The sequence below is a fragment of the Pteronotus mesoamericanus genome, unplaced genomic scaffold (genome assembly GCF_021234165.1).
Source record: "Pteronotus mesoamericanus isolate MK-2021 breed Mesoamerican mustached bat unplaced genomic scaffold, CSHL_Meso_final contig_179, whole genome shotgun sequence".
NCBI lineage: Eukaryota > Metazoa > Chordata > Mammalia > Chiroptera > Mormoopidae > Pteronotus > Pteronotus mesoamericanus.
In genome coordinates, this window is record NW_026555075.1 from 974,673 (window position 1) to 1,000,577 (window position 25,905).

Below are 25,905 nucleotides of genomic sequence, written 5' to 3' on the forward strand. Positions count from 1 at the left end.
GCAAGGGCTTTATTCTAAATGGACTTTACTATAGAGGGATTTCCTATAGGGATCTAGTTTTGATTTTTAAAAGCTTCTTCCAGCTGTTATGCTGAGAATGGGGTTTAGATGACAGATTGGCATCAGAAAGACAAGTGAAAAGACCTTGTGGTATAGAAGGGACTTGGACTAGTGCAGTAGAAGTAGAGATGGTGACAAGTGGATGAATATAGGGCATATTTTGAAGAGAACACTGACATTTTTACTAATAGATTAGAATGTGGGGATGAGAGAGAGAAAAGCCTCAAGACGGAGCTACTGATTGAGTGGTTGTGTTCAGAGGGTTGCTAGTAAATATTTAACCAACCTGCTCTCTGGGGAAAAAAATGTGTGTGTGTATACATGTATGTATGAATGTATATGTATATATATTCATACGTATAAAATATAAATTTTACTGATGTAAAGGATGTGTAGCATGAAATTTACAAATAAAAAGTATATACAGAATGCTTTTGTTGATCTTTGCTGAACTCTTGTATCAGCAATTTATAGCTGTAACTGATGAATCAGTATACTTCCAGCATGAATGTTATCATTTATGTTAATGAGTAAGACAACAGTGAAACAAGGGAGACACATGTTAGAACTTTACACTCCTCTGTATACAAGGCCAGCACCTTCTTTGTTGAACCAGATAGTAGTTTTCAAATGCTGAACTTACATTTCTTCATTTTGAGTGTGTATGCTATTTGCAGCATAACAGTACAATCTGAGGTTTAATTTGTATTATTAGCATATTATTTTCTCCACCAGTTTCTTAAGTTTAGACATCATGTATAGAAAAAGACAGCAAATTTCTTCTGTAAAGGGACAGTGAGTATATACTTTCAGCTTTCAGGCCAAGGACAACATTTTAAATGAATGGACAGGCTATAAGGTGTCTAGATGTTAGCCACTCCTAGTCTAGAAACCCACCCAACACTATCAAGGCCTGATTAGCACTTACTGATCGCCGTAGTGTTAATGCTCCCACAGGGATCAATTTCAAATTACCAATACGGCCTCCCTAAGCACTGAGTTCTAACTTCTCTATATGGGCTGTCTTTTTCTGTACAAGTTCCTTATCACTACACCCAGTTTCAAGTGGAGGCCAGATTAATAGTCATTGGCTTATGGTATAAGACTGTGTGGGTTTTTTAAAAATTGAATTTATTGGGGTGACATTGGTTAGGAAAATTGTATCAGTTTCTATCGTATAGAGGACAATTCTATAGTACGTCATCTGTGTATTGTATTGTGTGTTCTCCTGCAAAGTCAGGTCTCCTTTGATCATCTTTTGTCCCCCTCTTACCCTCTTTCCCCCCACTTCCACACCCCTTTCCCTCTGGCATTCACCATATGGTTTTTTTTTAAACTTAATCCCTTGACCTTTTTCCCAGCCCCCTTCTGCTCTGACAGCTGTCAGTCTGTTCTCTCTCTCTCTCAGTCTGTTTCTATTTTGTTTGTTAGTTTATTTTGTGCATTAGATTCCACATATATGAGGCAGGGACCCAGAAAAAATGAGAATTATCTCCTGGAGGGCAGGCCCATTGCAATACAGGTTCTGCTGCTAGGTGAGTGTTTAGGAACCCATCTGTGTCAGTGGACCAGCTGGCGTTGTTGTGAGAGGCTGTACCCAGCTTCAGTAAGGTTTTTTTTTTTTTTTGAAGACTTTCAACACATTTGCCCGTTTCGTGATGGGTGATTTATGAGTGAACTGCCCACATCATGCTGAGTGTTCAGTTTTTGACCAAAAACAGCATGACCCTGGTGCCCTGTTCACCTGATATTTCCCCGAGAGATTTTTTTTGTTTGTTTGTTTCTCCAGATGAAAAATGTCTTCAAAGGTAAACAGGTAAAACAAAAAAACAGTAGAAACACTGAAGGCATCAAAATTGACAAGTTCAAAAACTGTTTTGAGCAGTGGGAAAAAATATCTCATCGGTGTATTGCATCAAATGGAGAATACTTTGAAGGTGGCTGAAGTTTAAACATGGAAGAATAAATATACAGTTTTCTGTAAATAAATTCTAGGGTTTTTGGGTCCTCAAGTGAACTCATATGGTATCTGACTGGCTTATTTCACTTAACATAAAACTCTCCACATCCATCCATCCATCCTGCCACAGAAGGTATTATTTCCTTATCTGCTGATAGGCACTTGGGCTGCCTCAAATCTTGGTTATTGTAAATAATGCTGCCATAAACATAGGGGTGCATATATTCTTTTGAATTAGTGCTTTGGTTTCTTCAGATATATTCCCAGAAGTGGAATCACTGGGTCAAAAGCCAGTTCCATTTTTAATTTTTTGAGTTAACTCCATACTGCTTTCCACAGTGGCGGCACCAGTCTGCATTCCCACCAGCAGTGCACCAGACTTCCCTTTTCCCAGCATCCTCACCAGCATTTGTTTGTTGATTTATTGGTGATAGCCATTCTGACACATATTGCAGTAATATCTCACTGTCACTTTAACTTGCATTTCTCTGATGATTAGTGACACTGAACATCTTTTCATACGTCCGTTGACCATTTGTATGTCCTCTTTAAAGAAGGGTCTATTCATGTCCTTTGCTCATTTTTTAATTGGATTGTTTGATTTTTGGTGTTGTTTGATTTCTTCATAAATTTTGGATATTAACCCCTTATCAGATGTATCATTGATAAATGTGTTCTCCCATTCAGTGGGTTGTCTTTTCATTTTGTTGATGATTTCCTTTGTTGTTCAAAAACTTTTTAGTTTGATGTTGTCCTATTTGTTTGTTTTTTCTTTTGTTTCCCTATCCCAAGGAGATATATCAGGAAAAATATTGCTATGGGAACTGTCTTAGATTTTACTGCCTGTTTTCTTCTAGGATTTTTATGGTTTTACATCTTAACATTCAAATCTTTAATCCATTTCGAGTTTATTCTTGTGTATGGTAAAAGTTGGTCTACTTTCTTTTTTTTGCACATATCTGTCCAATTTTTCGAACACTATTCATTGAATGACTATCTTGACTCAATTGTATGTCTTTGTCTCCTTTGCCAAATAGTAATTGACCATAAAGGCATGAGTTGATCCCTGGGCTCTCTATTCTGTTCCATTGATAATATATCTGTTTTTACGTCAGTACTTTGTGGTTTTGATTACTATGGCCTTGTACTATATAGCTTGATACGAGGCAATAGTTTTTAAGTTTGGTAGACTTTCATAAATAGATGCATATTTTTGGCTTCTAAACATTAGAGATTCTGGTTTAATAGGTGTGGAATAGGTCCTAAGGGTCTTTCTTTATTTTTTAGGACCCCTTAAGTGATTCTAATTTAACTGGTCTGTGACCTAGAATTTGGTATTTCCAAGTCTAAAGAGATGTCACATTAAATGACCTCACTGCCTCTGTTGTACTATAATTTATCAGGACCTTTGACAACTAACTTACTTTAACATTGGGATTATACTCAGTAGCTTACAGGTTTTTTACTACATTTTCATCTTGTCTTCAGGGTTCCCTATTCTTTCCATGGGCATGATTTTAAAACTTCTTTTGCTGGAAGCCCACCTTGATTTCAAATAATTTGTTTTAAACGCATTTTAATTGTTTTCTTCTTTCTAACTGCACTCATTACTGACTTAAAAATGATCCTAGCTGTGCATCTCTGCATATCTTTAAGATTTAACTTATGTTGGGTTTAGGAAGGCTTTTTCTCCCCTGATTTTTGTATGGCAGGAGCTGGATTTTTCTTTCTAATGGTCTCAGGGTGTGACTTTATGGAGATAAGTCAGATAGTTTTTGGTAAAAGGCATTATTTCCTGAAATATTTTCCCCTAGATTAGCGGGAAATGTTACAAAACAAACTTTTATTTGTTTCCTTATTTTAAGATTTATTTTCAAGCTTTTTCTTTTTGTTGAATTGTTTATGATCTACAAGTGTCCCAATAAGTCCCCTGTTTATATTATTGAAAATGTTCAGTAATACAAAAGTATATTAATTTAAAAACTTTCCTAATTTTCCTTTTTTATGATTTGAAGATATCAGTTTATGTTATAAGCTAGTCATAAAAAATTGATTTCATGTAGCAGTAGTGTATCTAATCATCTTTACTGAAAAGAACGAAATTAAGTAGATTATGTGGTTTTATAACTCTAAAGGAAAACTTGAGAAACAAATTTTTTTTCTCTTTTGCATTTTGACTGCTTTAAGATATATTCTACTGCCCTCTGTTGGTTGTTTTTAGGTTTCTTCGAAAATTGTCCTGATAAACCATTTCTCCTGATAACTCAATATTTAATTATTAGTGTCATGTGTTTTATAGATGGTATGCCTATGTTTGTCTAATAATTGTTATATGTAAATGTATTCATTATGTACAATTGAATAATATCTCTAACATACATGTCAAAGAATTATTACTCTGGCTTTTAAATAGCTCTAGAAATACATTAATTCCATCATATAATCTTTTTGGTGCTTAGTAAAGAAAAATATTATTCTAAAATATATAAATATATTTTTGCAAGTCAGGAATTCCTGCTATTACAAACTAGATCAATGGAGACTTTACAGTTAGTTGGTCAATAAGTTAAAGTTTCCCTCCATTTTACTCCTTAGCTAGATGAGAACAATGTAAAATCCCTATATTAAAAATATAGACGAGCCATGTAAGATAAAAATAAAAACAGACTGTGTAAGAAAGGGCTGTTTTCATATCCTAGTATACAATGTTACTTGATTTTGTTTATAATAGTGAGTAATGTGAGTAATGTGTACAGATGCTCACAGCTGCTTCCACATGTGAGAGACATTTGCTATAGATGCAGTGATATTTTTCAAGTGTGAATGCAGCATACCTATTCTTGATGAAGGATTTTTGAAATATGAAGAATAGACTTTGTTCAGCAGTAATGTACTTACCTTTGTTATTAAACAGAACAGAATTAGATGAAATCAAGACTGGGCCAGGTAATCCAGAACATATAGTCATCATAAAATGAAAAAACAAACAAACAAACAATCCCTGCCACACACTGCCACAGAAAGAATTGGCTTGATAGATAAGAACTGAATGGTTACATGTAATTTTCTTATTCTGCTGCCAAATGACAATTATATTCCCCTTGATTCCTTTCAATATTTTTCACTTCTAACATCTCAATCACTTAATAAACATAGCACATTGAGCTCTAAGACATGGATATCCAACCTTTTGGCATCTTTGGGCCGCACTGGGAGAGTTATCTGGAGCCACACATAAAATACATTGTGACACATAATCACCAAAAAAGTCTCATAATGTTTTAACTTCATTTACGATTTTGTGTTGGGCTGCATCCATAGCCATCCTGGGCCAAGTGCAGCCCATGGGCTGTGGGTAGGACACCCCTGCTAAGGAGTGTTATTCTAATAAAATTTCACTAAAAAAATTCAGGTGATCATTCACCCGCCTATCAAGCATTTCTTTCTTGCTAGGAAGACAAGAATCAACCAAGAGGAAGGTTGGGAGAGGGAGTTTGGGAACAGAGAAGGAATAACTAAAAAGTGTATTTTAAATCACATCAATGGAAAACAAAACGCGTGCCATTTAGAAATCATTCAAAGGGGCTCTGTCGACTGTTAACAACTGCCAACTCACCTTACGTGCAACAGCTTCCCAGTGAGATCATTCTATGTGTCATCATGAGACTATGCTAAGAAACAAGTCCCATTTGCCCTAACCTACTTTTGTTTCAGGTCAAAAGTCCTATCCCTTTGCTGCATGTTTTTCTATAAGACCAAAACAAAACAAAACAGCAACCCAAAAACAGCAAAGAATCCTCACCCAGTTAGAACCACTAACCCCCAGAAAGAATACATGCTTCTCCTCTCTTAACCCACAGCTTCGTGTGGTTGTCGTCAGCTGCCACGAAGACTAGGCTCTTTTAAGCTGCCCCCTCCTGGTCAGTGTGTCTTGACTCTATGGACCCCTCTCATTCGTAGCTCTGCTAGTTCTGACAGTGGATTTTGGTATTTTCATTGCCCCTGTGGCCTTTGTTTTCCAAACTCTCCTTTCTCCCCTCAATGAACCTCTTCTTCCCACCTTCCCCTGTAATTTCTTTCCCCATCCTTTTGAGTGGTCAGGCTGTGCTCATCTCTGTACCTTCAGGGTTTTTCGTTCAGAGCTTAGCACATAATTACTGAAAGGCTATGAGACCCTTCTTCAGTTAATAGAAAGTGGGATTCTGGCCCAAGATCTTCAAAGACCTCAAAGTAGAAAACAATTTTACTATCATTCATTTCTTATAACTTAAGTACCGTGGGTATAATCCCTTGTATATTCATTTACTACCTATACTTTGTATTTTTATAGTTAGTTTTACCTCTTCATAGATCTTGTACATCCTTGTTCCATTGGAATTGAATCCTACACACTTATGAAGAAAGCAGGACAGTTGTTATTGCCCCATCCTACAGCCGAGCAAATTGAGGCAGAGATTAAATGGCTGTGACTAGACTGTCCCCTGTAGTTCTGTAGTAACAGGAGTATAAATATCCTTTTTGAACCTTTCTATAAAAAGATATACAGACAGATAGTATATATAGTGAATAAATATATTAAAAATAAAATAAACATGTAAGTAAATATATATGTAGTTAGTTTCTTTATTAAAATGTAGCAGTCTGCAGTGAAGTTTATGTTTGGCTTAAGTGTTTTACAAATGCCGACCCAAATCCCAATGCCCCCGCCCCCGCAAATTTGTTTAGAAAAAAATGTATATTATTACATGTTTAAACTTCGGTCACCTTCAAAGTGCTCTCCGTTTGATACAATATGCCTATCGAGACACTTTTCCCACTGCTCAAAACAGTTTTTGAACTTGTCGATTTTGATGCCTTTTAGTGCTTCTACTGTTTTTTGTTTCACCTCTTCCACATCTGCAAAGTGTTTCCCTTTGAGGACTTTTTCCATCTGGGGAAACAAACAAATGTCTCCCAGGGTGGATCAAGTGAATAGGGAGGGTGGGGCACTGGGTCACACTGTTTTTGGTCAAAAACTGCTGAACACTCAGCGTGGTGTGGCTGGTGGGCATGTAAGTCACCCATCATGAAATGGGCAAATGCGTTGAAAGAGTCTTTTAAAAAAATTAACTGAAGCTGAGTGTAGCCTCTCACAACAATGCCAGCTGATACACTGATACAGATGGGTTCCTAGAACACTTGTCTAGCAGGGGAAGCCTGTACCACAAGGGGCCTGCCCTCCAGAAGATAATTCCGGGTTTTTTGGAGGGTCCCCTCTCATATATAGGCTTTAAGAGTCATATACATGTTATACAGACTTGTAAAATCAATGGTGCTAAAGGTTGTTTGCTACATCTTAATGAAAGAAATCTTTATTGCCCTTAATTTGCTTTGGCAGATGCTTTTCACAAAGATCAGTCGAACTTGGCACTGTGCTACACGTCTCACTGAGTGGAGAGGAGGAAGATGAAAGGACATAATTAATTTTAAGACCAGCCTAAGACTCCTGTGCTTAAAGAGCTGTCCAGCCCCAGGGAGTTACTTCCAGCCTGTGGCGGAGACGGGTTTCTTCACCTAATTACTACTACTTCTTGTCCTAATGAAGTTCTGCTTTTTTTTAGCGGAACATTTCTGATACTCTAGATAAAGAATCAGGATGTGGCCCATTTAGTTACTTTAATGGCAGGGGAACAGAAATGAGGGGGATCAAAATATACACCTATTTAGAACAACAGTTAATGTAATGATTTATCTGACAGAGTTATCCCACCATAATTTGTCTGCGAAGAGACTTATTAGGGAATATGACTTGAAAGCTCATTACCATTGCCTTCAGACAAGTTAGTGTGGTCTCAGGCCTCTGAGCTTGCAATGGCTTATGTGAAAATATATCAGCAGCACAGAGCCAAAGGCAGAAGACAGATGCCTTGCTTATTGCACATTAAACTCCAAGGCAGGTCAGCCATAGGCTAAACTATTAATTAGCTAACGTTTGTCTCTGACAGCCTTTGACGTCTTTTATTAGCCTCCTTCTCTGCTTTCATGGGATCACCTTCTTATTCTCTCATGCTCTCTAATTGCCCAAAGCCCCTGCGCAGGCCTGCCTATTTTGGCACCGTTCTGTGCTCTGAACCTCCCAGTTTCTCACAGCCATCAAAACCTCCTCTCATGTAGACTGTCAGGTCGAAATATGACCTCAAAATATTGTATACTCAGGTGTTTTAAGGAACTGTAGTACACTAGTATTTGAGGATGGTTCAATGTAGCTTTCCTTCCTTCCTTCCTTCCTTCCTTCCTTCCTTCCTTCCTTCCTTCCTTCCTTCCTTCCTTCCTTCTTTCCTCTTTTCCTTTCATCTTAATAGGGAGAAAATATTTTAATGCAAAGTATAAAGTATATAATGATAGTGAATCAATCAGAATAACTGTATAATAGCTATTTCATATGGTTAAGGTTACATGTCCATAGTGGCAAACAACACATCTCAGTGACTGAAGCTAACAAAGGTTTGGTTCACATTCCAAATTGGGTTGTCAGGGTTCTCTGGTCCTGGCAGTCGCTCAGAGATCCAGGGGCGCAGACTGGGGAGCAGCCACTGTTTCAAACATTGCTAGTTGCTGTGCCAAAGGAAAGAAAGCTCTGGATGGACTCATGTTGGCAGTAAATGCTTTAACGTGGACATGGCATATCTTGAGGGACTCTGGAAAATGAGAAGGAATGTTGACGGTTCTTGTACTCATTCACCTTTTATCCTCAGTAACTACGACAGCATTGGACACAACAAAGACAGTGAATGTTTAGTAAAATGAAACGATTTCCAGGGATTCTGATTTCTTTAGGATTTGGTTAGTCTTACATTGAAATAAATAACAGAACCCATGAAGTAAAACTTATAGGTCTCCAGATTCAGGTAAGAGGAATTTAAAGCCCTTTGAAACTATCTGAGGAGAATAGAATTTAATTCCAGGATAGAGCCTTCATGGCCAGGTCAGTTTCATGGGTATCATATTCCTTCTGATGATTAAAGAAAACCTTGGCACATGGTATTGTGCAGGGAATATTTTTTAACTGACTTCTATGTGGACAACCCATGGCTTATGGTTGGTTTTTAGAATATTCTTTAAGTATGATAGAGATGAAGTCTGTAGTGTTTTTTAAAAATTGATTTTAGAGATAGTAAGCGAGAGAGGAAAAAAACCCGTCTTTGTTGTTCCACTCATTTATGCATTCATTGGTTGAGTCTTGCCTGTGCCTGGACCAGGGATCAAACCCATGACCTTGGCATATCAGGACAACACTCCAGCCAACTGAACTACCCAGCCAAGGCCTGTAGTTTTTGACAAAACACTTTTTTGTATGTGGTTGTAGAGTGGAATTGTATTAAGTGTGCATTTCCAATCATTATAAATTCAGCCATCTATAAACACAGGAAAAATAGAGAGAGGCAAAATATATATGGAGGTATACAGTCTGGACAGTCCTGTTTTCCATTCCATTCACTGAATCTATGCTTCTAAGAAGGTGTGAGATGAAACACCTCAACCTACTGTGGTCTCAGTTAAACACAACTCAACTGTGAGAGCAACTCAGTGCATTGGATGTGCTTCTAATATTCCAGTATATGACCAAGCACTTTTTCCTACAACTTGACTTCTAAATGTATGCTGACTGCCTCATGTGTCACCCAAAGAACCAACGATTTGTTCCAATGCTGGGGGAAAAACTGGCTCTATTGTGGCTCACTGTACGGTGGTATATTTGTCTCCAGCATGGTATGATTTTGACTGTGTGTTTTTGGGCCAGGGCGGGGGGGTGGCGGTTTGGCCTAAAACCAACTTTAGAATCTAATATCCCTGATAGAATAAGACTCCATGATTGTTATTCGTTAGATACCTAGACATCATCGGTAAAGATGACCTTACTTTCTGTAGTCCTTTTGTATTCTTTTGATCAAAATATGTTGCTCTGTCTGCTCTTTCCATGTGTAGGTCTAGAGTTAGGTTGGAGCTGAGGTGCTCACCAGAAGTCTAGACACACCTATGTGTATATGTTGCTTTTGTGTGTCTCAAGTGGGTTAACATTGGTTCTCCATCCTTTCTCCAGAGTGCCTACCGCATGTTTACAAACAACACGTGTTTGAAGCACATGATCACCAAAGTCCGGCGGGACACCCACCACTTTGAACGCTACCAGCATAACCGAGACCTTGTGGGATTCCTCAACATGTTCGCAAACAAACAGCTGGAGCTGCCGAGGGGCTGGGAAATGAAACACGATCACCAGGGCAAGGTAACCTGCTTGTGGCCTTGGCACTTGGCTCTACCCTTCACGTGAGGGCTGAAAGCCCTTTGAGAGGTGAAACAGCCTGTCTCCCGGTTCGAGTGAAACATGAACAAGCAGGTAGTTCCTACAAACAGTTTCCATGCTCTTCTAAAGTAGGGTATTCAGTGGCCAGGCGTGAGGACATTTGTTCACGGATTACTCCCTTTCGCCTGGATATTCTTCTACCTGTAATCTCTCACCATTTTCTGCTGATTAAGGAAAGGCTTCTTAGGCAATGACACTTCCTTCTCCCTCGTTAAACAGCTCGTGTTATGTATAGTTGAATAAAAGTTGTATTGTTTGGGGAAGGTGGCTAGGAGGTTGCTAAGCAACTGCACAAGGTGTGTCTTTGTGACGCCGCCTGGGTTTGGGCCTCAGTCTTGTTGGTTCAGAACCCTGGTTTTGTTAGCACATTAAACAAGAACACAAGCTGATGAATTTACGATGAGAGCTACGCAGCTGTGTCACACAGGCCCGTGTGACCACGTGTGCACTCCCTTTGTGGACAGATGGACCCGAAAGCTGGGTTAGAACCAGGAGGTTGTTACATGGGTACAAAATTGACACGAGAAACAGTAATTTTTATAAGGTGTTCTTCAGCTAAGATTTTATTTAAGATTTATTTATTTATATGACTCTTTTTTAGCACCTCCTAGGAGCCATGGACAGTTTAAGCTTATATGTTTTAGCTTCTGACACCTCCATAGAAAGTACTACTATTATTATTATTGCCAGCTAGAGAAGAGGAGCCTCAGCCCCTTGCCCAGCACAGAGCGGGGCAGGGACCGAGCTGTGCTCTCCCCCAGGCAGGCTGGCTGAAGGGCCCGGGCTCTTAGCCACGATGTTATGCAGTAACCGACTTCAGTTTCCCTGTGTGTAAAAAGACTCTACGTTGCTTGTAGGGCGGGGAGGGTTAAAATGACATGATATTTAAAGTAACTATGCTCAGCTTATTCACTCAATAAATATTTATTGAGCTCTTATGCAAAGTAGATGAGCCAACTACTTCATATGAGTACCATTCTCATGGAAAGAGACAGGCTGTAAACAAAGACATAAATAACACGCTAAGAGCCTAGTCATGCTACCATTTAAAAGAAAGCCAGGGTTGGGTCTAACAAAAGACAGAAGTGGAGAGTTTTCTTCTACAGGGTAGCTGGGGAAACACCTCGCAGATAAGGCTGTAGGTGAACACAGACCTGAACAAAGTGAGGAGAAAACCATTTCTAGGAGAAGAGCATTCAAGGTGAATGAAAGGGTGAAGTACTCAGGAAATGCCGTGCTCCCTGCCAAAGTACCCTCTAGCAATAATACCACAGTACCATCTTATGTACCCTGAGAACCTACAAGCAGTCAAAAAAGATATTACAGAATGCATGTATTTTAATGCATGGGAGGGGCCCTCAGACTCTCATTGAAACTATTGACTTGATTTCTGTAAATCTTTCTAATAAACCTCTAATTCCCAGCCTAGAAAGGATTAGAAGTGACAAGCATGTAGGTCAGAATAGATGGACAAGAAGGGATTTGTGATTACGTTCCCTGGACCATGGGTAAAATAGCATTGTATCAGAGTCAGTTGGCAGGGAAGCCTTTCCAGAACACTAGGAAGCTGGAAGCAGGGACACCTTCCACTTCCTGTGCTCTCTCCTCCCAGAGGAAGTTGTCATGTTGTTGGTGCCGAATTTGGTTCAATAGCCTGAGAGCCAAGTATTTGGAAGCATTCTACTGAATGAAAGGCATAGATGGCCCAGGTAAGGACTTTGAAAAATATTGATGGTATTATGCCTGGGTATACAAGCGCAGTAGCATACCTAGAATTCAGCTCTGTTCTCAACTCTGACAAGACATTTCACCGGTATCATGAAGAGCTGTACTCGTTAGAGAACTACTGGTCCAGGGAAAACCCAAGTTGCAGTAATACTGTCATATACATCTGCTGTGTGTAGAGACTTAACTTGCTAAAGGGAACTGGGAACTTACCATGCACACATGGAGGAGAAGGTCTCTTGCTGCCAGTCGTAACTTGCCAGACACGCTTCAGGAAAGAGCTTCTTATTAATAACCCCTGGACCTTGAGAAAAGTTTAAGTTGCGTTTAGGATACTGTTGATGAGTTATGATCTAGTGTCAAGAACAAGTTCTGTCTCATAGTTTTTATAAAAGTTTCGATGGTTAGACAGCAGTAAGCGTGATCTCGGCTATGTAACAACTATTCATCTTATTCCCTGAGGGCTTTGGATGGGGAGGGGGGTGGGGGGGTTCCACTGAAAAGCGGAGGCATTGTAAAGAACCTGAATGTGGGCTGGTAGATGGCTGACCTTACAATCCACGGCTGGATTAGCAGTTGAATGCTTTTTGACATGGAAGACATACAAGGACCCCTGTTTTATGGACAAAACGGATTATCAGACGGGCCTGAAAGCCTATTACTTTAGCTTGATCTCTCTGCCCTGCGTTAGGACTTGAACAAGATTTTTAACTAAGCTGGACACCTTAACCGAAGCACTTACACCTCCCTGTGATTCCTCCCTATCCTTCCTTTACAAATGACTGGCTTCCAATGAAGTAAAATAACTTAAAGGAACATTGGGAGAGGCTCGTGTTATGTCTGTGGTTGGCTGCGCTGTGCTGCTTTTTCACTGCACGTTCGAAGTCATAGCTCCCATCCTCTGGGCAATTCAGAGGTTGTAGCTTACCTTTTATTAATGAATCGCTTTGCTTCCAGAACATTTAAAGGTTACACTTTTTTCCATTTACTGTAACATTTAAAGTACTAATGTTACAAAGTTAATTTTCCTACAGCGGTGAGTGATTTCGGGAATTGACATGGAATAGGATGCCCGAATCCTCATCTACATGAAATGATTCTTAAGAGAAATGCTCTCAAACTTAGCCCTTTGGACTTATGAAATGTGGCTCCATTTTCTCTTCTCAAATGCAACATTTTCCTTTCGAGTCTTCATTTAGTCATTCAGTACACTTCTGAGTGCCTACTGTGTGCCTGCCACTGTGATAACAGCGATGAATGCTAACACTTAAGATGCGGCATTATGTGGTAGGCAACGTTTGCTGCCTGACGTTGTGAGCACTTAGATCACTTCTTCCCCTGCTCACAGCAGCCTTGTAGACAGCTGCTCTGTCTACCCACGTTTTATAGACAAGGAAACTGAGGCACAGCATGGCTAAGGGAATTGACCAAGGTCCCACAACTCATAAGAGATGGAATTGAATTCGAATCCAGGCAGTCCAGCCCCAGAGCCTGGGCTCCTATCCTGCTTCTCTCTGTGAGAAGGGTCAGTTACTGGGAAGGTAATGAAAGGTACTGTGGAGGAAGTGGGGGCTTTCAGACACATCGTCGAAGGGCAGCCCTGCGGGGGAGTTGCTCTTAGCTCCCCAGGCATAAGTGATGAGTCCTTTCTAGAATTCCCTCATAATTTCACTGTATTATTTCATAATGTCTGTCCCCATTTGTCTCGTGATATACCCGTTAACATGTTTTGTCTTCCCAAACAGACGTCCCCCTCTTAAGAATTCTTTTATTTATATTTTAATGACTCCCTTTTCTACTCCAGTGCCTGTCACATAGAAGGTTCTCGGGGCAAGTTGGATGAATGAATGAAACTCATCACCTGTAGTTTGCTGGTTCGTCAGTAATCTCTGCCCAGGACAAAGAAGCAGCTGCAGGCTCCCTCGTCACCCCCACTCCCTCCTCTTCCTGTGCGCTCACCAGAAGTAGCTCCTAGACTTTCCCCATTTGACCTCTCCTAATGCATATGTTGTCTTGGATTTTTCACATTACATGTTTGAACAAGGCATTAATTATGCTTGTATAGCATTTTAGCTGTCTTCAATTTTGAAAGACTTTTTTTTTTTCTAATTACTTAAGGCCAAGGGTTTGAATTGGGTGAGATTTCACAGGATTCTAGATCTGGCATGTTCTTTTTGGGAGTTCTAGGGTGAAAAATGTCCTTGACTCACATGAAAGGAGTAAAATATTCTTTTAAAATTAACTGTTAATTACAGAATAAGAACAGAATGATGATGATGATGATGGCAATGATGATGATGATGATGATGATGATGATACCCACATTTATTCAACTCCTGTGCCATTCAACCATGTGCCAGGCACAGTAGAAGGTCCATTTCCATGGATTATCTTATTTACATTTCATGACAATTTATAAGATGGATATCTATGGTCGGAAGGGAGGGGTTTTTTGGAAATGGGGGATATTTTATCATCCCAAGGAAGAAGAGTTTCAGGCAAGATGCTGGGATTCATGGTACCCTTCAAGGCTGAGTCACACATAAAGGTCCTGATTGATCACAAATGTTCTAGCAAAGGTTATATCAGCAGAAATATATATGTGGTTTCATGCTTAAGTACCGTAGTGTCCTTACGGTATTCTTACCAGCTCGTGACACATAGAATAAAGTAAGGGAATAGCGTTCACAAATATTGACAGCTTAGTAGAGATGCCAGGTTCTATATTAGATGCAAGACTCTATGCTAGAGATACTATAATAGCTCTTTTAATTTTTTACAATAATTCTATGTAATAGGTTTTACTATAGATGAAGAAACTAAGACTCAAAGAGATTAAGGATGCTAATAGACTCTTGGGTACAAATCCATGTTTTTTTGTTTTCAAAACCTGTAATAATTTGTCTATACAATGTTAGTGTAATTCTCACTGACCACTAATAAATTAACTTGAAATAATATCATATAAATTTGTCATATGATGTGAGAAATTTACTGTCATAATGTCATATAAATTTCCTTATTTCTACAAATGATCATCTTTTTATATGCTTATTGGCCATTTATAAATCTCCTTTGGAAAGAATGTGTATTCTAATCTTTGCCCATTTTTAATTGAGTTATTTACTTGTTTTACTGAGTTGTAAGAATTTTTTATATCTCCTGAACACTAGTCCTTTATCAGACATATACTATGCAAATATTCTTTCCTGTTTTGTGGATCATCTTTTCACTAACGTAATAGTATTGTTTATAGCACAAAAATTTTAATTTTGATATAGCCAAGTTTATCTGTATTTTCTTTTATTTTTAGTGTTTTTGGTATGATGTCTAAGAAAGCATTATCTAACCCAAGTTTACAAAGATTTTCCCCTATATTTTCTCCTACAATTTTATAGTTTTAGTTCTTACATTTAGATCTCGGATCCATTTTTAGTTAATTTTTTTGTGTGATATGAGGTAGGGAATTCAGCTACTTTATTTTGCATGTAGTTACCAGGTTATCCCAGCACCATTTGTTGAAAAGACTATTCTTTCTTTTTTCTTTTAAACATACTCTTTTAAAATTTTCTATTGTTACTCTACTACAGTTGCCCCAATTTTCCCCCCTTTGCCCTCCTCCGCCCAGCTGACCACCGACTCCTAGAGTCAATCCCCACACTGATGTCCATGTCATTCATATATTCCTCTGACTACTTATTCCCTTCCCCTTCTTTCCACCATTATCACCCTCCCTTCTGGTTGCTCTCAGTCTGTTCCATGTTTCCATGCTTCTGGTTCTATTTTGCTCATTAGTTTATTTTTGTTCATTAGCTTTTATAGGTGAGATCATATGGTATTTGTCTTTCACTGCCTGGCTTGTTTCACTTAGCATAATATTCTTCAATTCTATCCATGCTGCCATGAAAAGTAGGCATTCCTTCTTTCTTTCTGCTGTGTAATATTCCCTTGTGTAAATATACCACAATTTTTTGATCCATTTATTTACCGATGGGCACTTAGACTGTTTCCAGCACTTGGCTATTGTAAATAATGCTGCTATGAACATAGAGGCACATACTTTCTTTTGAATTGGTGTTTCGGGATTCTTAGGGTATATACCCAGTAATGGAATTGCTGGGTCAAAAGGCAGTTCCATTTTTAGTTTTTTGAAGAAATTCCATACTGTTCCATACACAGTGGCTGCACCAGTCTGCATTCTCACCAACAGTGCACTAGGGTTCCCTTTTCTTCACATCCTTGCCATCACTTTTTGTTTGTTGATTTATTAATGATAGCCATTCTGACCAGTGAGAGGTGATATCTCAGTGTGGTTTTAATTTGCATCTCCCTGATGGCTGGTGATGTTGAGCATCTTTTCATATGTCTATGGGCCCTCTGGATGTCCTCCTTGGAGAAGTGTCTATACAGGTCCTTTGTCCATTTTTTAATTGGATTATTTGTCTTCCTGGGGTTGAGTCATATGAGTTCTTTATGTATTTTGGAGATCAAACCCTTGTCTGATGTATCATTGGCAAATATGTTCACCCATGTGGTTGGTTCACTTTTCATTTGATGGTTTCTTTAGCCATGCAGAAGCTTTTTAATTTCATGTAGTTCCATTTGTTTATTTTTTCCTTTATTTCCTTTGCCCTAGAAGATATATCAGCAAAAATATTGCTACATGGGATAGCTGAAATTTTACTGCCTATGTTTTCCTCTAAGACTTTTATGGTGTCATAATTTATATTTGTCTTTTTATCCCTTTTGAGTTTATTCTGGTGTATGGTGTAAGTTGGTGGCCTACTTTTTCTTTCTTTCTTCCTTCCTTCCTTCCTTCTTTCCTCCCTTCCTTCCTTCCTTCCTTCCTTCCTTCCTTTCTTTCTTTCTTTCTTTTTTTGCATGTACAGTCCAGTTTTCCCAACACCATTTATTGAAGAGGCTATTTTTACTCCATTGTATGCTCATGCCCCCTTTGTCAAATATTAATTGACCATAGAGACATGGGTTTATTTCTGTGCTCTGTCTTCCATTCTATTGATTGATGTGTCTTTTCTTATGCCAGTACCAGACTGCTTTGATTACAGTGGCCTTGTAGTATAGTTTAATATCAGATAATGTGATCCCTCCTACTTTGTTTTTCTTTCTCAAGATTGCTGAGGCTATTCAGGGTGTTTTTGTTTTGTTTTGTTTTGTTTTTGGTTCCATATAAATTTTTGAAATGTTTGTTCTAGATCTGCTAAATATGCCATTGGTATTTTAATAGGAATTGCATTAAGTCTATAGATTGCTTTGGGTAGTATGGACATTTTAATGATGTTAATTCTTCTAATCCATAAACACAATATATGCTTCCATTTATTTATCTTCCTTAATTTCTTTCTTCAGTGTTCTATAGTTTTCTGAGTACAAGTTTTTTACTTCCTTGGTTAAATTTATTCCTAGGTACTTTATTTTTCTTGTTACTATGGTAAATGGGATTTTCCCTCTAGTTTCTCTTTCTGATATTTCATTTTTGGTGTACAAAAATGCCTCAGTTTCTGAATATTGACTTTGTATCCCACTATTTTGCCAAATTCACTTATTAGGTCGAGTAGTTTTTTGGTGGAGACTATAGGATTTTCTATGTCTGCAAATATCATGTAGTCTGCAAATAATGACAGTTTTACTCCTCCTTTCCAATTTGGATGTCTTTTATTTCTTTTTCTTGTCTGATCCCTGTGGCTAGGACTTCCTGTTCTATGTTGAATAAAAGTGGTGAAAGCAGACATCCTTGTCTTGTTCCTGATGTTAAGGGGAAAGCTTTTAGTTTTTGCCCATTGAGTGTAATGTTGGCTGTAGATTTCTCATGTATGGACTAAGACTATTCTTTCTTATTGATATTATTAGTTGATAGGAAAATGAAAGTCAAAAGCATAGTGAGACTATAATGTTTGATTAGACATAAAACAAAACAAATCTAGAAATAGTTAATATTTTCACAGGTGTGGAGAATTTAAAACCTTCATATATTGCTGGTGGGAACATAAAACAGTGAAACCACTTGGAAACAGTTTGACAGTTCTTAAAAAAATGTTATACAAAGAGTTGCCACATGATCCAGAAATTCCACAACTAGGTATATACCTAAGAGAAATAAAAATATACTTCCACACAGAAACTTGTACACAAATGTTCATAGTAACATTCATTATTCCTTATAGCTAAAGTGTGGAAACAACCCAAATGTCCATTAACTGATAAATGGATAAATAAGTGTGGTAGATCCAGACAATGGAATGTTATTTGACAATGCAAAGTAGTGAAATACTGATAAAACATAGATGGACCTTAAAAAAATTATTACTGAGTAAAAGAAACTAGTTACAAAGATTAGCTATTGTATGATTCCATTTAGATGATATGTCTAGAACAGGTAACTCTACAGACACAGAAAGCAGATTTCTGGTTTCCTTGGGTTGCAGGTGGGAAGGGGAATGAATGCTAATGGGTACACAGTTTCTTTTTACTCAGTGAGGGGAAGATGTTCTAAAATTAGATTACACTGTTGATTGCTCGACCCGGTATATATGAAAAAACAATAAATTGTGCACTTTAAATGGGTAACTTGTATTATATCTGAATTATATATCAATAAAGCTGTTTAAAAAATAGTAAGTTTGATTAGAGGAAGGCCAAGATTCCCTTTTTAGCTCCTGGATTCTATAGAACCCCAATTCTTCTTCAGTGTTGAAGGTTAGACGATGGGGTTCCAAACTGGATTTGACATCAAATATGTAAGGGTTGTTTTCTTTTGTTTTGTTTTTTGGGTTTTTTTACTTTTAATTATATTTGGAAAGGTCTCTTGTTCAACTTTTCATAGTGTGTTTTAATCAGCATTTTTTTCTATCACTTGATTTCCTTAATTATTTGATTCTGTAATGGTGGGATGGGCAATTAAGCCAAGTTGTTTTTTTTATGCAGGGTTGCCCTTATGATACTGTCATCAGCATCTATGTCTTTGTTGGATCAAAGGCCTAGGATTTTCACCTAACATAGAAAACACATTTTGACTTGCCTCATTTTGAAACAAAACATATAAGCAAACAAAGTGGCCCGGTACAAAAAGAAAAAAAATCTACCTGATTCTTATGGTCATAATTCTTACATTCTTGTGCATTCTCAGGAGTGTGAAAAATGAAGGGTAATTTGGGATCTGTGCTACAGTGTTGATATAGACACCTCATGTTTTTGCCAGAAATATGCATCAGTAGTATTAAAATGGGATTTGTTTTAAATGTTCTGCTTCTTGGCTGGGTTTGATCATTAGTATGTGCTCAAGGGGGTAATATGTATATCTGGAAGACAAATATGGGCTTTACTAAGGAAAACCAAATGTTATTTAACTTAGGAGTTTCCTTCTCCCTCTCCGCTTCCCTTCCTTCTTTCCCCTCTTCCTCCCTTCCTTCCTCCCACGCCGTTATTAATTTAATGAAATTAAATTTGAGAAAATAATGCCACAGTGGGATCAGGATTTCTGGATCTATCACCATGTGATCTGACCTCTGTGAACCTCATTTTACTCTCAAGTGAGGGTAACCAGTCCTGTCCAGCTCCTTAAGCTGTGGTTAGCATCAACATAAATAATAGAGGCATTACAAATGGAAAGAAAAATTAGGATTATAATCACAATTTATTCAGTGGTTGATGTAATATTACTTGACTTATGATGTAAAAGATAAAAGCTATACAATAGAAACCTCTACAAGTTTACGATTTAGTTTGGGGAAAACAAAAATATGGAATATATAAAATACCTACTGAATAAAATGGACCATTTTATTTTATTTTATTTTATTTTATTTTATTTTTAGCCAGGAGTGCTGCTAACTTGGTTGTTGCAACCCAGCTCACGAAAATCTTGATTTGAATGGTTGGATAGAAGTAAGGATCTATATAGAACAATAACTAAGGAGTTTTGTCAATTTTGAATTTTATAAAAATGATAAAGATTTGTTGTTAATGGCTGAATCCTTACTCGAATGGGAAGTACGTAATGGTTTTATAAAGGACATACTGTAGGATTAATGAGTGTCCCATTAAGACACTCAAGAGGGTCCATCTCTTACTGAACTGCTGATCACCCTTAATCGTGGTGGTCCAACAGGATGGCTTTTGCAAAGTAGGGTACCTCTGGTTGTTCTCGGTCTTTGTTGTCCACGTTGTCCGTGACCACCACAGGATAGTCTGCCCTCAGAGGTTTGCTCCTGCCTTAAAACTGTTTAACAGCCCAAAGCGGCTTCTGTTCCTCTACCCTGAGTGCACTGCTAAATTGTGTTCATTCAGGTAGAATTGTTCTCCTGCCAGATGAGTGGCCGTCCACTCTGGGGGTTATAATCTCAAGCAGCCATGGGCATGAAAGTAGGGTTTTTCAAACATCCTTAGCAAGATAAGTAACTTTCTCTTGAGAACTGGATCTGGAATCAAATCTCCACATTTGCACAGAATCATGCACTTCCTGTGTAAAGCCACCCAACACCCCTCCCCCAGACTGTTTTACCCTCACTGCCTCCCATTTGGACTATAAAAGCATGTGCTCCATGCACTGGTATAGGGTTTGCAGGGGCCCAGTGCAAACTGACTTAGTTCTGGCATGGGATATCCAAAAAGTTTTCATAGCAGAGGTAGGATTTGAACTGAACTTTGAACGAAGAGTAGGATTTTGATAAAAGAGATTATGGAAAAACATCCTACAAAAAGGTGTGTGGAGATAGGAACACATCAGGTGGGCATGTTTGGTTCCTATGAAGAAGTTATGGGCAAATTTCAAGAGACACTCTATTAGCTATACACATACACACACATGTATGCAGAACAGCTGATGATGTAAGTTTTAATCCAAAGCTGGCAGGCTCCGGACCCAAGAAGTGACCATGTTTCAGTCAGAGCCTGAAGTTCAGAAAACTCCAATGTCCCAATTCAAACACTTGGGCCAAAAGAGTTCTCTCTGCTCAGCCTTTTTGTTTAATGCAGGTCTTCAACTGATTGGGTGAGGCCCACCCACATTAGGGAGGGCAGTCTGCCCAACCAGTCTCCTGATTCAAATACTAATCTTACCCCCACATCACAGACACACCCAGAGTAATATTTGGCAAAAATGTCTGGGCACCCCAGGGCCCACTAAAGTTCACATATAAAATTAACCACCATAGACCCGTATCAATGAAAGAAAATCAGTGGAAGGTCCATCGCAGAGAGCTAAGGATGACTGAGAGAATGATGCAAAAATGGATCATTAGAAAAATACTATGAAGTTTGTTATTTAAGTTCACATAATGGGTTTATCATTTGGTTTAGTTTTTTTAGAAAAAGTATTATATTTGATTTCCCTTTCAGATGTTAAATATGGATTAACTATTTTTCCCCCTGCCTCTTTGTTTTGTACTCTCAAACAGAATAACACAGGGGTTTTTCCCCAAATCATTCTACTTGGGCCTTAACTGAAATACTAAGAAACAGTGGACTTTAAAAATGATATATCTATACTTCATGTTTTCTTTTTGAATGAAAATGTCAAATGGTAACTGTCTAATTTTAAAAGAAATATCCTTTCCCATAGTTCCTTACATTTTTTCCCAAGAAAAAACATATGCTATAATATCTTCCAGCTAAATTTACATCCGTGTTTATATCCAAGCTTTGTAACTCTAAGAGTTTGTGACTTGGTATGTATCAGAATGGTCCAAATACCCAACTTTGATGAACATGACAAGAGGCAGTTCTGGTTATGAGGATAGATTTTTAGAAGAGAACAAATATTTGTACAGTGAAGCTGACCGCAGTCTGAGCCTACGTGAGAATTCTCATTTTTCCAGACCCTAGTGGCCCGTGTGGCTGCAGAAGCTGCCCCGGTGATGACAGACTCCGGTTTCTCCCACATGAAGCTGATGGCCACGGTTTCTTGGGTCTGGTTCATCCCAATGAGTAAAATGCCACTTAATAATCGTGCGGTCTCAAGTGAATACCAACAGTCTCGTAGCAGGATAAGTTCAGCACTTTGAAAAACATGGGGTTTTTTTGTTTTTTGTGGGGTTTGTTGTTGGTTGTTTTTTTTTTGCCAATTTAACCACTACGTTTGTTAGTTTTGTGACATCTCTTCAATTGCTTCAAAACAACTAATCTCTCTTTGTGATGGTTACCTGATTTAATCACCTCAAGTTACACAGCAACCTAGGTGGAGGTGAAATTAAACTCTAAATGTATACATAGCACATGGTTTTTAGATAATCTCTTGCACATTTTAAGGGGTTAAAAAGGTGTTAGATAAAATAATAAACCCCATAAATACACATGGAAGGCACAGAGAAAGAATCTTCCAGGGGCAGTGTACCTTTTTGAATGAGAGAATAGAGCAGAGATTGATTTTGTGAATATATTTCTGAGTAAAATGTTGAACTCATAGAATTTTGAAGGAATTGCCCAAATATGGAGACTGCCTTTGCCTTTTATTTTTAAACAGTTGTCTTCATGACTTGCAGTGGATCTTTCTTTTTAAATGTAATAGCCATTGTAAAACTTCATGGCAATGACCTTCTTCTACTCTACCTAAAATGGGCTGATTTGGAGAGCTCCATTCTCAGTCCTCCATGCCTATGTGCCGGTAAACATTTAACAGCCAGCTCTCCAGGGTAGGTATGGAGGAGGGCTAATTTGTAGCATTTGCCATTTTCCATGGTGTAAATTCTTCCACCATAGCCAGTTGCAGGCTGCCTGCATCACTGCCAGCCAGCCCACAGAGTACCGTAATATTTCTCATCAGCTCTCATGAGCCAGTATAAGCCTTCTCCAGTGTATTACTGGCTCTCCTATATTTCCAACACTAAATACCTCCACTCCCAACATATAAACTCTCTCTCCTTTAGCTAACATTTTTTACATCTTGAGTGTTGGTGGATATTGCACTTATCCACATCTACTAAGCAACCAGCTGTTTCCAGTACTCCAGCTTAAGTACCATGAATCCTGTTCTCTCTCCTAGTAACTTTAGCTCTCTGATCATAGCGTTTTGACAAAACAACCTTCTTTAACTTTATTGTGACTGATTCATGTATCAAGAAATATTTGGGACCACTTACTCTTCAAGTGAACCAAGTGGTCAAAAATGTTAGCATGACTACTTTTTACTTATACTGAACTGTATCATTAAGCCTTTTTCATCTCTATTATTGGTAATGGAGTTCTGTTTGGGATATAACACAGAGTAAAAAAATAGCATATAATTTATTGTACTTAGGGAGATACTAGGGAGGCTCCAAGAGCTGAGAAGAAATTTATATTTTGGAAGGGAGAGAGTATATGAGTAAATACGATGTTTATAAAAATTAAATTGTACTTAATTTTTTTAAACGTTTCCAAGACTTTGTAGAGTTGAGATGCCAGAAATTAGAACAGATTCAGTATTCAGTACTTCTAACTTACAACTTGTTGTTCTTTCATTGTTTCCACAGCTCTTTAGAGAAGGAAAGATACAAGAACTGATGTTCAGTCTTTCTGTAACATCGTTATAAGTGCTTTTTGTTTTATTTTGTTTACATGGTCTTTTATTATGGATTTCTGGTTTGGCAGAATGTTAGCTGGAAAAAATTTGAAACTTCTGTAACTTAGATTTGTTGAGCTTGAGGCTGGTATTTCTTCACAAATATTGATGGCCTTTTCTTTTCTTAAAATAATAGAAGCTTTAAAAAAAAAAAAAAGAATTGTGTGAAGAGAGAAGTGTATTTTGTTTGGCCTCACTAAAATACCACTTGGCTCCAACCAGCCTGTATTTCCTGACTATGATCATGCCCGGAAGCAGTGAAAGGGTAGAAGTTTTTAAAGTGAGATTTAAGTTTGTGTATTTGCATTCCTTTTAGTTTTTAACTGTGTTGTTAGTCTTGGTTAGTCCAGCACTGTGAAGCTTGAGTGGATTTTCTTAATGAAAGCTAATAGTGGGGCATCTATGCTGTTCAAATTAGCTTTACGAGTGGCTAATCTGAAAAAAGACTCATTTTTTGACGCAATTGATTTTATTTTAGAGTCTACATTCTCCACATGCTGTTTATGAAGACAGTATTGATTAATACATGTTAGATACTTTCATAAATAAAGTCAGGTTATTCAATAATGGTGACATAAAATGTGACCCAAATTGGGGGTGGGGGGGAGACTGGGTCAACTCCATTACTGGCTTGAACTAGTTAGGATATCCTGTGGGAAAGCGATCTACTTTCCTGACATAATTGATTTGTGTGTCAGAAATAGAAATGAAAAGCCTAAAATTTGCACGGTAATTTCTCTATGCTTTCCTCTCTGTTTTAAAGTAGAATACATTTTTCACAACTCATCGGTGACCTGAATAGTTCCTTTTATTTGGATAAAGCAGAGCACTGAGGGCACCTGTCTAAGGTCACACAGCAGGCAGAACAAAACCAAAATGCTCGCCAAGGACTTGCTTCTTTGTGCTGCAACCTGTTAGTGCATTAGCTATGTGGTTTTGATAGAGGTCTGAATTGAGACCTTTCTCCCCAAGTACTTGGCAGAATCAAAAAGCACGTGTAAACAATATACACATTCCACTGGACTCTGAAACTGAACCCCCTGTGGGATACAAAACACCTACTCCCCACCCATGGCCACGCCTCCAACAGGGTAGCAACCGAATCGTGCTGACTGGGGACAGTTTGCTGTCTGGCTCAGTAGCAGCCTTCTCAGTGTGGAAACGGTAGTGAGGCACAGTGCTGTGAATGGCTGTTACTGTCAGCCCGATTCAAAAAATACTTGAACACTTTTCTAAAATGAAGCACTATGAGGTGTCAGGGGAGAAAGAAGAACATAAAAAAGACAAGACGGGAGGTAGGAAGCGGAATGGAAAGAGAAGATATATGAAAAGGAGAGAGAGGGGAAATAGGTGCAGCTCATTGGGCTTTGGAGTCAGACAGAGGGATGGGTTCAAATCCCAGCTATACGTTCTCCAATACACATGTCACTTAAATGTGGAACTGTTACCGAACTGTGTTAAAAGTGAGTAATAATGAGATATCATCATTTATCAAATAACAGAAATCCTTACTTATAATGGTGGTTGCTGGCTTATGTGTTCTTTTGTGCTTTCAGTTTTAGGAAGACTACGTTACCTCTGCAGTGCTGAGGCTTCAGTGTATCAGTTAGGGTTTGGGTTATAGCAAAGACCCATACAAGGTTTCATATACAAGAGTTTACTCTGTCACATAAAGAAGTTCAGAGATAGGAAGTCTAGGGCTTTTAAGGTGGTTCCTCATGTACTGAGAGCCCAGGCTCCTTCCAGCTTTTTGTTCAGCATGCTTCATCTTCATGGTTCAGTATGGCTGCTGGAGTGCCAGAAATTACATCCTTGTTTCAGGGATGAAGGACAGAAGCAAGCCTTGACCTTGTAAAATTGCCTTGAATACAGGGGTTTTCCAGAATAACCATGTGGCACTCTGTTTATGTCTCATTACCCACAACCTAGTCTGGGTCAGATACACCTACAAGCAGCCCGGAAAGTATAGTTTCACTGGTTCCTCATTTTTTTGAGCCTTGTATAAGGACAATAGCAAGAAACGTTGTGATCCTTAGAAAACTGTCTTAACAGTTAAAACTATTATTAGTAATAAAAATAGTAACTCACATTTAAGGGATCACAGGCACTATCTTAAAAAATTTTTATGAACCATCTTATGTAACCTTTCTTTGATGTTGGTGTTATTATGCTCATATAATAGACAAGAAATTGTTGTTTAAAAAAAGTTAAGTTTTGCCTAAGGCTATGCCTGTAAGTAAGTGGTGGAGCTCAGAGCTCAGA

General features: G+C 38.3%; 1 protein-coding gene across 5 annotated transcripts in view; it reads left to right on the plus strand.

The window, feature by feature from the left end:
• The window catches only part of HECW2 (HECT, C2 and WW domain containing E3 ubiquitin protein ligase 2), a 350,566-nt gene that overhangs the window by 240,453 nt on the left and 84,208 nt on the right, over positions 1-25,905 (plus strand). For all 5 annotated transcript variants that reach the window (XM_054566699.1, XM_054566700.1, XM_054566698.1 and 2 more), the window contains one exon: positions 10,101-10,286. In XM_054566699.1, coding sequence (XP_054422674.1) covers positions 10,101-10,286 — 186 coding nt within the window. The remainder of the gene's footprint in view (positions 1-10,100; positions 10,287-25,905) is intronic.